Source organism: Triticum urartu, chromosome 5A, assembly GCF_056163025.1.
Source record: "Triticum urartu cultivar PI428250 chromosome 5A, HENAU_Tu73, whole genome shotgun sequence".
Taxonomy (NCBI): Eukaryota; Viridiplantae; Streptophyta; class Magnoliopsida; order Poales; family Poaceae; genus Triticum; species Triticum urartu.
Window position 1 is genome coordinate 22,747,460 of NC_141877.1, and position 14,070 is coordinate 22,761,529.

General features: G+C 42.3%; 2 protein-coding genes and 2 pseudogenes across 2 annotated transcripts; all 4 read left to right on the forward strand.

Moving 5' to 3' along the window:
* The first annotated feature begins 421 nt into the window (after window positions 1-421).
* On the forward strand, window positions 422-877 carry LOC147967623 (secreted RxLR effector protein 161-like). Its single transcript, XM_087523196.1, has one exon. The coding sequence runs from the start codon at window positions 422-424 to the stop codon at window positions 875-877; it is 456 nt and encodes a 151-aa protein (XP_087379322.1).
* A 1,848-nt stretch (window positions 878-2,725) lies between these two features.
* LOC147967624 (uncharacterized) lies at window positions 2,726-4,343 on the forward strand (annotated as a pseudogene).
* A 1,193-nt stretch (window positions 4,344-5,536) lies between these two features.
* LOC147967625 (uncharacterized) lies at window positions 5,537-6,315 on the forward strand (annotated as a pseudogene).
* Window positions 6,316-11,390: 5,075 nt separating this feature from the next.
* On the forward strand, window positions 11,391-13,679 carry LOC147967626 (uncharacterized). Its single transcript, XM_087522491.1, has 4 exons — window positions 11,391-11,591; window positions 12,169-12,261; window positions 12,614-12,718; window positions 13,082-13,679. Exons 1-4 carry the CDS (start codon window positions 11,391-11,393, stop codon window positions 13,448-13,450), a joined length of 768 nt encoding a protein of 255 aa, XP_087378617.1. The 3' UTR covers window positions 13,451-13,679.
* The last annotated feature ends 391 nt before the right edge of the window (window positions 13,680-14,070 follow it).

A 14,070-nucleotide genomic window follows, 5' to 3' on the forward strand; every position in this document is an offset into this window, starting at 1 on the left:
TGGCGACACCCTTCTGCTTGTGGGGATGTACGTGGATGATCTTATCATCATGGGCGCCAACGCCGGCGAGATCGCAGAGTTCAAGGCGGAGATGCAGCGCACTTTCAGCATGAGTGACCTCGGCCCCCTGAGTTATTACCTCGGGATCGAGGTCGAGCAGAAGGGTGACACCATCACACTTTGCTAGAGCAGCTATGCCCGCAAGATTCTCGAGCAGACGGGGATGACAGGCTGCAAGCTGTGCTCGACGCCGATGGAAAATCGCTTGCGGCTGTCGAAGAGCGACGGGAGTCTGTCTGTGGACGCGGCCTACTACAGGAGTGTGGTGGGCAGTCTGCGCTATCTAGCGAACACTCGAGCTGACATTGCCTATGCGGTTGGGATTGTCAGCCGCTACATGGAGGCGCCGACGGCGTAGCATATGGCCGCGGTGAGGCATCTCTTGCGCTACATTAGCGACACAATTCACCATGGATGCAAGTACAAGCAAGGCAGAGGGGATGAACCAGACCTTGTGGGGTACAGTGACAGCGATCATGGCGGTGATCTTGATGACTGTAAGAGCACGAGCGGGTCAGTGTTTTTCCTTAGACGAAATCTGATTACCTGGGCTTCACAGAAACAGAAGATCATCGCCATGTCCTCCTGTGAGGCGGAGTATGTGGCAGCACCTGCAGCAGCTATGCAAGCAGTGTGGCTAAGCAGGCTGATCGCTGATATTCAAGGCACTGAAGCGAAGAGTGTCAAGCTGCTGGTGGACAAGAAGTCGGCGATCGCTTTGAGCAAGAATCCGGTGCATCACGATCGCAGCAAGCATATTGACTTCACTACAAGAAACCTGCTTATCTGTGACGGTTTATGGGTGACGGTCCTGTAATCCGTCACAGTCTGTGACGGTCCTGAATTTGCCGTCACGGAAACTGTCACCGATCAGTGAGCCGTGGATGGGCCTGCGTTGGGCATCCCAGTAATGACGGCCCGACCGAAACTGTCACGCAAATCGTCAGGGATTGAACAATTGGGCCAGATCGGGCTTAGTTTTTATTTTATATATATAAGTCAGACCGTCATGGATTACCACTTATGCTGACGTGGCGTGCATCGCCTTGTGTGGCCCACATGTAAGTTGGATAATACAAGAGGATTAAAAAAATAGTTCTTGTATATTCCTCGATTAGCCTGAGACCAGAAGAACGAAAAGAAAACCACCGCTCAATCCCCTCGGCCCTCGGTGCCGCCAGCGCCGCCGCCGACTGCCCGGGCGAGGGTTCTTAGATCCGGCGAGTTGGGAGTGTGGGCGCCATCTTCCAGATCCTGTCCAAGTCGCCGCCAGCGCTGACGAGCCAATCGCCAACCGCCGCCCACCAATTGTCTCGTGCGTAGGAGTCAGCCACCGGTCGCCGTTTCTGCAACAGTCACTCCTCGTTGCCCTGCCTCAACATCGGCCAAGTTAGGTACGTCTCAGATTAAAATCTGAATTTGATCTGTTTCTGAATGCTTGAGCGTACAGAGAGAAATAAGATGGTTTTCTCCTTGGTATTGTTATTCCATTGTACTAGTTGATTTATTGAGCCGAATGTCTTTTTGGATACTGCAAATTCGAGTGGTGTCGTTCAAAAACAAATTCCTCTTGCTGATTCCAGTGGTGTTGATAGACTGTAGAATAGGAAAAGTACTTTGCAGTCACCATGTTCTCAGTTTCTCACAGATCACCAATATTGTGTGTTAGTACAGACTAGCCAATTCGTATTAAAGTTTATCGGTTTGAACTAATCTACATGTAATATGGAGCGACTGTGTCGTAGCTCATAATAATACTACCAGTCAGTTAGTTGTATCTACATGTAAGATGGAGAGATTGTGAAGTTTCAGAAATACACCTACTGGAGTATGCTTCAGAAATACACCTACAGTTTGTTCTTTTTTTAGCCATATTCATTCCATTAACCTGACACTGCACCATACATCGCAAGAGCATCTGCGACTTTATTACATACCCTCCGGCAATATGAAATGCAAAAGAAATTAAATTTTAAACAAGCAAAATATTTAATCTCCTTGAAGAGGATCCCATTTATTGCCAAATCAATATTAACCTTCAGTACATCATATCCCGGAGGAATCCATCTGTCCTGTAGTAGCGTAGTAGTATCCTTCTTTTCCTCAACCAACATAATATCCTATACTACACTTTTGACTCGCTTGATTACAGTTGTGGTATTTCTCAGCGGCTCGCCTGCGTTCCTTTTATTTCTCGTGTCACACCACACCCAAAGCATCGTGATGCACTTAATTTTCTTTTCGTCAGGTAGCGCTAGAATTTTGGTAACTAGCTCCTTCGGCCCCTGCTCATCCAGAAGCTGAATTCTTATTTTGCTCCAATTGCATCTCCCTCCATAGTGGCTTGACATTTTTGCATCAGTCCATGTTCTTCCGAGCTGCTGCCTACTGGAGTATGCGCTTTTATATAACTTTATGCAAGTGATGCACTTGGTACTAGACTCATAAACATGTAAATTTTGCTATATGTTTGTGTTGTGATTTTGTACATTATGTAACAGTAAGTGAACTTGCTTGTCCTCCTCTGTGCAAGTTGTTTTTGTAGGTCATGTATCTTACTGTGAATTGATGTTTTGTAGAGCATGTTTCTTGGGAACTGCTAGTAAACATGTTTCCTCATTGATTATTTACCTTTGATTAAGTTGGTCTTTTTTCTATAATGCAGATGGATAGATCTTGGATTCATGGCACACTGTTCTCTCGAGAGTACGTCAATGGTGTCAAAGAGTTTATGAACTTAATTCAAGCAAAATTCAGCGAGGATGAAGAAATACTATGCCCATGTAGAGAATGCCTTAATCGCAAATACTGGCGTCAAGCTGTTGTGAACAAGCACATATTGACGCATGGCATGGAAAGTACATATACTCCCTGGATATATCATGGAGAAGACTTCAATGCAGATGTTATTGAACATCCTGTTGATGTGCATGACTCCGAGGATGGTAACAATGGTGCTGACCGATTTGAAGAGATGTTTGGCGACCTACGCACAGCAGTAGAACAAGATCAGAAGGAAACTGAAAATGAAGACGGTAACAATGATGCAAATCCTTCTGAGACTGAGTCCTTTCTGAAGAATGTGAGGGAAGAGGCAAAGCGGCACCTTTATCATGGTTGTACCAAGTTTTCAAGGTTCTCATTTGTGGTGAATCTTCTTCATTTGAAGTCATGCCATAGGATCACAAATAGTGCATTTACTGACATTTTGAAGCTACTGGCTGAAGCATTCCCTCAACCCAATACACTCCCAAAATCTTATGACGAAGCAAAGAATCTTCTAAAGGAATTAGGCCTTGGGTATGAGTCTATACATGTGTGCATCAATAATTGTGTTTTGTTCAGAAAGCAATATGCCAAGCATGACAACTGCCTAGTTTGTGGCATGTCAAGGTGGAAAGACCCTGCTAGAAAGAAGATACCACAGAAAGTTCTGAGGCATTTTCCATTGGTGCCTAGGCTGAAGAGGATGTTTCTTTCCAAAAAAGCATCAGAAGAAGCACAGTGGCACAAGCTAAAGAGGCAACCCAGTGAGAAGGAAATGAGCTATCCAGCTGACGGTGATGCATGGCAAGATTTTGATGAAAAATATCCAAAATTTGCAGAAGATGCCAGAAACATGAGGCTTGGCATTGCCACTGATGGGTTCAATCCTTTCGGAAACTTTAACACAACCTATAGTATGTGGCCTGTATTTGTTGTGCCATACAACCTTCCACCTTGGGCATGCATGGATCAGTCAAATTTCATGATGGCTCTGTTAATTCCAGGTCCTAAATCACCTGGCAAGCACTTTGATGTCTTCCTACATCCACTTGTAGAAGATTTACTTGAGCTTTGGAAGGGTGTGCGTACATATGATGCTCGTGAAGGAAAAATGTTTGATCTTCATGCTGCAGTTCTATGGTGCATTCATGATTACCCAGCTCTGAGCACTCTTTCAGGGCGTACCACAAGAGGCTATGCTGCATGTATTCATTGTGACAAACACCCTCTTTCCTACGGCCTAAGGCACAAAATTGGGTATATTGGGCATTATCGTTTCCTTCCAAAGGGACATCGTTTGCGAAGAAACAATGAATTTGTTGGTCTTCATGAACGCAATGATGAGCCAGGTAAATTCTCAAAGGAAGAGCTACAAGCAAAATTGGAGAAGGTTAGACCTGGGCGACAAGAAGAAAGCAGGAAAAGAAAGCGTTCTGACTTGGGCAGCAAGAAGGCTCATGTGCCAATTTGGAGTCGGAGGGTTTGTTTGTGGGATTTGGATTATTGGGATAAATTGAAGCTGAGACATAATCTTGATGTCATGCATATCGATAAAAACATTTGTGAAAACCTCATTGGGACAATTCTCAACATGGAGGGGAAGACGAAGGACACACTTAATTCTAGGCTTGATCTCCAAGATTTGAAAATTAAAGAGGAGTTGCATTTGAGGAAAGATGGAAACTCATATGAGATGCCTCGGGCCCGGTATACCTTGTCTAAAGAACAAGTGGTTGCATTTTGTCAATTTTTACGGGAGTTAAAGTTTCCAGATGGGTTTGCTTCCAACATATCCAGATGTACAAGTGCTGATGGAACCAAGGTCCAAGGCCTAAAAACACATGATTGTCACATTCTTTTGCAAAGAATCTTACCTGCTGGCATGAGAGGATTTCTGGATAGTGATATATATGAAGCAATAGCTGAGTTGGGCAAGTTTTTCAGGGAGCTGTGCAGCAAAACTCTTAACAGGCATGTGTTGGCTAAAATGAAGAAAGAAATCCCTATAATTTTGTGCAAGCTTGAGAAAATTTTCCCTCGTGCTTTCTTTGATGTGATGGTGCACCTTGCCGTACATTTACCCGAAGAGGCATTACTCCGAGGTCCCGTACAATATGGGTGGATGTACCCAGTTGAAAGGAGGTTGTATACTTTAAAGAGGTATGTGAGGAATAGGGCAAGACCAGAAGGTTCAATTGCTGAGGCATATATTGCCGATGAATGCCTGACATTTTGCTCCAAGTACATGGATGATTTCGAAACCATATCTTATCAGAAACCAAGAAATGTAGGTTATTCAGATGAAGAAGCCTATGGTGGTGACGTTTTTGGACATGGAGTAAATTTTACTTCAGGATATGAATATCAATATGTATATGACAAAAAAGAATTTGATCAAATGATGTGGTATGTGTTGAACAATTGTGGTCAAGCTCAGAAATATATCGAGTATGTTCCCACTTCTGAACTTGCGTATGTTGCATTTTTGTGGTACACATGTATTCTATTGACTAATATGTTTTATCCTATTTTACAGAATGTTCAGAGATGAGTTAAAAAGAAAACGGGTGCCAAACATTGATAAAGAGCTTCAGAAAGAATTCTAGACATGGTTCAAGAACTATGTTAGTTTTCATTCACATCTAGTTATAATATTTGGTTGTTAGACTTCACTACAGTTTCTAATGTATGAATTTGTGTGTTGTGGATCATGAGGTTGCGGGATGAACACAACGAAGAAATAGATGAAGATCTCTTTTCCTTGGCATGTGAACCAGATCGGAGAGTCAGAAAATACTCATCATGCATAGTGAATGGTATTAGATATAGCACTGTTGACCGTGATAGCAACAAGAGAACACAGAACAGTGGAGTCATGGCCGAAGGTGAACATGCCAGTAAGGTCATTGATTTTTATGGAACCTTGAAAGAGATCATCCAGTTGGACTATAACTCCAACGATAACTTGGACGGCAGGTCAGTTATTTTGTTTAAATGTGACTGGTTTAAACTTGATGGAAAGAAGAAGGAGCTAAAAAAAGACCGGTTTTTCAAAAGCATCAATGTTGAAAGTTTATGGTACAAGGATGATTCTCTTATTCTGGCTACTCAGGCAAGAAAAATCTTTTATTTGCCAGACACAAAGTATGGGAAAATTGGCAAGTTGTGCAAACATTTGACCATAGGCATCTCTTTAATATTAGTGAAACTGAGGGTGCACCTTTTACTGGTCCTGCATATCAAGAGGAGGAGTGTTGTGATGAGGAGGGTACGAGAACGTCGGTTTCTGAACATACATCTGAGAAGCCTTTGCATAGAGACAATGAGCAAGGCATTATTTTTGAAGCTGATGTAATTGCACGCTTGATGAAAGAAAAGAACACAGAAGTGTATGAAGGTGGCAATGAAGATGAAGATGATATAGGAATGGAGTATTGCAGCGAAGATGAAGGAGGCGGCATGATGGATGTTGACAGCGATGATGAGTAGATGATTTACGTTGATTTTGTGTCAGATTTTGTGCACTTCCATTTTTATCGAAAGATGTTGTGTCACTTTTCTTTTACTGAAAGATTTTGTGTCAGATTTTGTGCACTTCCGTTTTTATCGAAAGATGTTGTGCACTTTTGTTTTACTGAAAGATGTTGTGTCACTTTGCAAACCCTGCATGATGTGGATGTTGTTATCTAAATGTTTCTGTTGGGAGAATTTTTTCTGTGTATATTTGAATCCCTTATGTGGTTTCTTCAGTGCATACAATATGTGTATCTGAATGTGTGTTGTGCATATCTGAATGTGTGTTGTGCTGAACTACAGCAACGCACCAAGTCAGACACCTTGTCTGGTTAGGCGCGCGAGCAGCCGAGAGCAACGCACCAAGTAATTAATTCCTCTGTTGACCCAGCATGGGCAACATACAAACTGTGGCTCATTGGCAACAGGCTGTTTCTCCCACTCGGAAGGCCAGGGATCGAATCCTGCTACCAACGTTTTTCCTCACTCATTTTTCTCACCCACCTCATCCTCGTGTATGTCTTCATGGGCCGGCCCGCGGGGCGTGGCATCCCTGTTTTTTTTTCATTTCGTTTTTTTGTCTTTTCTTTTCTTATTTCTGTTTTTTTTTGAATTAATTCGAGATTGAAAATTTTTAAATAGTTGCGACTTTTCAAAAAATGGTCGAGAAATCATAAAATATCTACTGATTTTAAAAATGTTCAAAAAAACATAAAATTTTCGTGGTTTCAAAAAATGTCGGTAATTTTACAAAAAAATTGGCAAATTATAAAAAAATTACAATTTGGAAAAAAATTGTTGGGAAATAAAACCATGTTCCTGATTTTGAAAAAATAATCATGTATACAAAACATATTCATGAATCTAAAAAAATATCCATGAAATTTTTGAAAATTCTCAAAAAAATAACTTTTCTGTGAATTTCAATTTTTTCCTAATTTAAAAAAAACATCGATTCAAAAAAAATGTCAATTAAAAAAACTTTTCGCTGTTTCAAAAGTCTTTTATGTCTAGGTTTTGATCATTTTTTGAAAGTCATGCAAGGTGTCGTCACACCAATCCGAAGTGCCAAGGCGTGATCAAGCGATTCTCGTCTTCTTTTTCGATGTGGGCCATAGTAGCCGATGATACACACCAATCCTAATTATCTTCATATCTACACAAGCATCTTTGGACAATCAAATATTTCCTAATTAATCTCAACTATTTTTAGTTTTGAATGGCACAAACCGCACAGATTTGAACAAATTAAAGATCAAGAGATGAACTAAAGTAGTAGGGATTAATTGTGCACCTATGCAGCCATGGAGGATCTCGTTTAATCCTCTTTCTAGTTTCTGATTGGAAACTGGAGGAAATTCGCCCTGGCGGCGATAGGTGGAGACTCGAGCATAGAACGGGTAGAAGGATCTCCTCGTGTTGTTGCCGCTCATCTGCGCGTCCGGTCTGCCGGCAAGTGGCTGCCTGTCCTGGCGTTCCCTCCCCTTCTGCCCTTCTCGATGACGGCGCGATGGAGACTCGGATAGATCAGCAAGCCCCTTGCCGCTGCATGCTTCGGTTTAGATCAAAAAGCGGTTAAACGAAGAGGTTAGCGATTGTGTTTTTAGAAACAGGAGGTTAGCAATATCTGCGTGACTACGTGCGTTATGGAAGCCAAAAAAATCAGCGATCAACTCATCCACATCAAGGTACCACAGCGGGTGACACAGCGACAACCACCTCTCCATACTACAGCCTTCAAGTGTTGGGACACCCCAGTATCCTCACCACCTTTTTGTGTTCCTCCTAAGTATGCAAGGTGTCGTCACACCATTCTGAAGTGCCAAGGCATAATCAAGTCGATTCTCATCTTCTTTTTCGACACGGGCCATAGGAGTCGACGATCCAAGATTGTACATGTCTCCTTTTGTGTGGTGAGCATGCCGGTGTCATGGCGATCGATTTGAGAAGGCGTGTCGGTAACTAACTTCATTGGAGTTGGCTAATAAATAGCATGTAAAGAAACATATGCTTTACCAATTCTAGTAACAAATAAAATGCTTGTGCTATATATATATATATATATATATATATATATATATATATATATATATATATATATATCCTTTGTAATGTTCTAAATATCATTTGGCGGCAAGAATACCCGGGCACATGTACAATTTTAGCTCCAACGACGCCAAGCCAAAAAGTCCACCATCGTAAATTGACCGAATAACCCATCAAGGTGCTTGACAATTGCACAGAACCATTCTTCCACCAGGTGCCGTCCGAAGGGCATGTTAGTAATTTGACACGCAAGAAATACTTAATCCCCACCGCACGCCCGCCCCTACCCCACAGTTCGCCAAATCCGCTCCCCATTCCCCTTTCGCCTCCACTGCCGCCGGCGACCGCTTCACCTCCTCCACCGCCGGCCACCGCTTCACCTCCTCCACCGCCGGCCACGACTGTCCTCCCTCTTCCACATCCACGGCCGGTCACGACCCCACCCCCACTGCCGGCCAAGAACCCCCTCCTCCCCACCACCCGCCTCCACCGAACCCTAGAACACGCCGTCACCTCCTCCACCGGCGGCCACCACTTCATCTCTTCCACCGCCAAGCACGACTGTCCTCCCTCTTCCACATCCACGGCTGGTCACGACCCCACCCCCACTGCCGGCAAAGACCCCCCTCCTCCCCACCATCCGCCTCCACCGAACCCTAGAACACGCCGTCACCTCCTCCACCGCCGAGCAAGACTCCCTCTTCCGCATCCACCACAGGTCACCACCCCACCCGACTATCGGCCAAGACTCCCCCTCCCCCCTCACCTTCCGCTCCACCGAACCCTAGAACCCCGACCATGGGGAAGAAGACGGCAGGGAAGAAACACCGAGGAGGCAAGACAACAGTAGCAGGTATAACCCCTCCCCATACCTTTAATATTCTCTGTTTTTGCTTGTGATTCTGGTTCTAATACTGTACTGCTAGTGTTCTGGTTCTAGTAAATACTGCAATGGCCAAATCGATAGTGCTTCTGGTTCTGGCCAAATTGATAGTGCTTGATTTAAATACACACTGAACATTTTTATGGTGCTAGTGCTTCTGGCCAAATTGATAGCGCTTGATTTAAATTGATAGTGCTTCTGGTTCTAATACAATATACAAATTGATAGTGCTTCTGGTTCTAGTAAATACTGCAATGGCCAAACACCTCTGGGTTTTGCCAATACTGAAGAATACCAAAGTATTTGTATAGTGTTGTATTTCTTGCCTACAAGTTCTAATACTGTGGTTTCTTAATACTATGGTTTTCTAAATATTGTGCATCCAAACACATCCGAATAAGACCCTTGTGCTTCCAAGTGTAGATTTGGTTCCCGTATTGATGCAAACTCAATAAAACAGTAATTTGTTATTACTCTTATGCACATAGTAATTCGTGTTTACATCTGTACTCGTCTTAGAACGACCACTACATCCTATGGAAGTGTCGCGCCTCAAAAAGTTCACGAGGAACAATGCAAGGCTGCAATCACTTGGACTACCTACATTATCAACATTGTTTGCAAACAAAGCTGTCATTTCACCTGAAAAAGAAAGCCCGAGCATACTTGTGATGAATCTGAAGCTGAGTACCATCCTAACGAGGAGGATACCAGTGAAGGAGACTCGTTTGATGATAGTTTAATAGATGAGAGGGAAGTACTGCAAGACTTAAAGTCCACACCATCTCCTAGCTCAAAGTTGAAGGTGCTAAAATCCTCCGACTAGTCATTCCTAGATATGTTGCTTGTTTGCTATTGCAGCAGAATTTTTGTTACACTTTGTTGATTTAACCATGTTTTCATTTCTATCAGGGGTTGAACGACTGTAAGAAGACCAGTGAGGAAACTAATAAGAAAAGATCTACTGCCATGGCCCCTGGTGGAATCAAGCCTCGGCCTCCTAAAAGAATTCATGCGGAGCTTCCAACGAATGCGCGAGTCACAAGGTCGAACAAAAGACTATTACTAGATGCTGATGCAAGTCCTCAAAGTGAAGGGGTGTCAGATCCTAGACATCAAACACCAATTGCAATCCATAAGCCAACTGTTTCTGTGCCTGAAGCTGAAGAAACCGTTCCCAACTTTGATAACCGCACACATGGTGTTGAAGGCAAGTTGTACTATCATTCTAATGTTCTGTCTTATGGTTCATTAGCCCTATTCATTAACTTTGATTGCAAGACGAGCATACTCTCATTGGATGTATTTTTTTAATAGATGGCGACCGTGCCCATTCTGATGATGACTACTGGATGAGCAATGGATCTGATCTCATTGCCCGTCATGATGATGGCAACCATATGGACTTCGAAGCTGGTGGTAGTGCCGAACCTTGTCAGCAAACACAATCTGAACCTGACAATGACACTCAAGGCATGTTATAAAATCCAAAATCTTTCTAGCATGTTATTTGAGTTACAACAGTGGTGCTTTTTGTTAAACTGAACTAATAATTGGTGGAGCTTAAAACAGTTCTCTAAAATTAGACTGAAGCTATGAGCTTAATTCATCTTGTTCCAGTTACTGATTTTGAAAGATGTTCTCCATTTATCAGTGCACTTTTCTACTTCCTAATTTTCATTGATATATGTATACATTCTGATTTACCTTCTTTGAAGGGCCACGATCCTATGAGGAGACAAGGGAAAGGGGGGTCAATATTGGAAAAGGCCTAGAAAGGATCAGTCGATGTCGGGGGGGTGGGGGGGCAAGCTGCCGCTTGTCATTCCAGAAGGGAGGTTAAGGCCGGAGACACCTCTTCTGGCTGCAAAGTTTGCAACCGAATGCAATGTCACAGTCAGAGGCCATGTGCCTGTGTTTAAACGCTGGAAGGATTACAAGGACCCAGGCAGAAATGTCCGAGAAGGGATCTTCCAGAACTTTGTAGGCAAAGTTGGTGTAAGTACATGATCCAACCCTTTCTCAGTCAAATGGCTAGTAACCTGTCAATTTTGTGCTATTTTTATTATGTGCAATCATGATTCTTACACGTGTTCTTTCATCTGACTAGAACAAATTTAAGATGGACGTAAAAGCTGTGCCCGTTAGGAAGGCTTGTACGCAAATGCTGAAAGGTGCAATTCGCCAACAACGATACATGCTCAAGCAGAAGTATTTTGATCCTTTCCCACTCAATTTGGTGACGAAAACTTCTCCAGTCCGCTCGATGACTGATGACCATTGGAATGAGCTTGTTGAAAGCTGGAAGGATCCCCAAAAAATGGTACATTTCTTCTTGGAGACAAATATTATTTCGTCGTTGCCAACCACCCTTATTATTGTTTCTTGTACTTCAGTACTGAACGCAACACTCCACTACATCCTGTATTAGCTAGTAGCATCAAAATTGGATGGTTCTAACCCATTACTCATGAGTCAGAGGTCCTGCAAGTTACCAGACTTACATTTAGGAAATAATAAAATTCAATATATTTCTAAAGCAAAAACATTATGACTTATTCACTTCTTTGTGTGCTTGTCAATTGGCTTTGTCATCCATATATTGATTATGAGAACTCAATGTATGATCGAAATGTCTACTCTGATGTAATACACTACCATAAAGCTCCTGATCTGGAAGTACTTGAAAACAACCTTCTGTACACTATAGCTCATATTTTAGCATGAGGTTGTCTGTCAAAAGATCAATCAATTAAAGTTGCAATGTTATTGTGTGAACATCATGAACCTCTAAAATGTCGGGGTGTGTATATAAGATGAATCCTTCTCGAATGTTTATTTGTTTCCATAGTAACTCTTGAATAAATGCATTTAGCTAACCAAATCACTGATCCATGCAGAAGATATGTGGAATTAACAAAAATAACCATGCTCAAGTCAAGTTTCACCACACTACTGGTTCACGCAGCTACCCTGTGCACTGTGATAACCCGGTAAGTCAAACTTGTGTTTGGGGATGTGCAAACAGTTTATGTGACAGTAACGGGCAATTGTTTTTATGAGATTTTTCTGCCTAGTCTTCATAAATGTTATTGACCATAAGTTCATGTAAACCTTACCATTGGAGCCAATACATGTCTTTTGCACTTAAGTACATTAAGTACGATAGTTTCTTAGTTTGCTAGCAGTAATGAATATAACTGCTCCCTTGCCTACAGCCAATACATGTCTTTTGCACTTAATGGTATCTCATCGTGAATAAATGAATAAAGTACAGTTCAATATTGGTACTATACATGTTGTTTCTTCACAGATGTTAGCTTGATGCTTATATGTTGTTTTCAGGGAGACAAATACAAGGAGAAAGAACCCACTGCACTGGATTTATTCAAAGAGTGCCACTACAGCAGCAAAAAGAAAGGCTACACCGATGCTGTGCAAGCTGCAATTGTAAGTCAGCTTTCAAAGATCACCAACCATCAAAATGTTAACCTTTTGCCATAGATCCAGTAGTAGGATAATAAGTAATTGCCAAATATACTTGTTATTTTTTGTCCTTGTGCTAAAATACTAGCTGTGTTCTGTCCTTGTGCTATAATACTTACCACCTTTTGTCCTTGTGTAAAGTACTTGCTATTTTCTGTCCTTGTGCTAAAATACTTGTTGTCCTTGGCCTACAGTACTTGCACCATACATGTAGTGACTAGAGTATAATTACATGTCTACATCTGTACATGGAAATGTGGCATACATATAGGCAAAACCTATTTGTCTCCTGTTTTGCTCACCGTGTTCGTTTGCTTGCATGGCTAGGATGAAATGGAAGAGAAAGCTACTCAACCTACAGAAGATGGCCAACAATCCAACTCTGCAACCAAGGCTGTGGCTGAAGTTCTTACTAAGCACACTAAGAAGCCAATGTTTCTTAAGAATGTGGGGGTCCAGCACGTGCATGAGAGATCCAGTCGTAGCGACCGTGAGGCAGAACAGGAAGCGCATAAGAGGGGAAATACTGAGCTTCGGGCCCTTGTTGAAACCTTGAACAATAAGTTACAGGAATCAGAAGAAGCAAGGATCAAGCAAGAAGAAGAAAGGACCAAGCAAGAAGAGGAGAACAGGAAAAAGCAAGCTGAGCTGGAAGCTAAATTAGACTTTTTACTAAATCAGATTCACCCAAGATAAGCTCATGAGTAAGTTGTTTGTCCAAGCAAAATTCTGCTGGAAGCTGTGAATGTGTTGGAACCTGCCTTCTGCTATATGTTATTTTGTAGTGCAAACTGCTTATGATGTTGCTGGATGCAAACTAAGTATTTTGCTGGTAGATGGAAGTTGTGTTGGATGTGTTATGTTTGATGGTTAGCGGATTTGGACATGGAAGTTTATTTATGTTGGATCAGTACTTATCTTATTGTAATGCTGGAGTTTAATTTGTGTTTGTGATGATGTGCATATGTTCTGTCTATTTTACATTGTTGTTGTACCAAAAGAAAGTTCTTCATTGTGGGGGACCAAAATTTGTTTTTGAGCATTAATGGGCTAGATTTGGTACAGTGTAAACGGGCTGAGAAACAGTATACTGGACCATCAGAAACAGGCTAACAGATAGAAGTTTTTTAAAAATATGGGCCCGACAAAAATTAACGGGCCAAACAATCCGGTTTGTCTTATTTTTTTCCGGATATTCGACCTGGCTCGACAAATTAACTGGGCCAAAATTATAGGCCCAAAGGGTAGAGGCCCAGATGAAGCCACATCAGATCCACCTGGATGCCACGCAATACATCATGGCATGCAGATCGGTG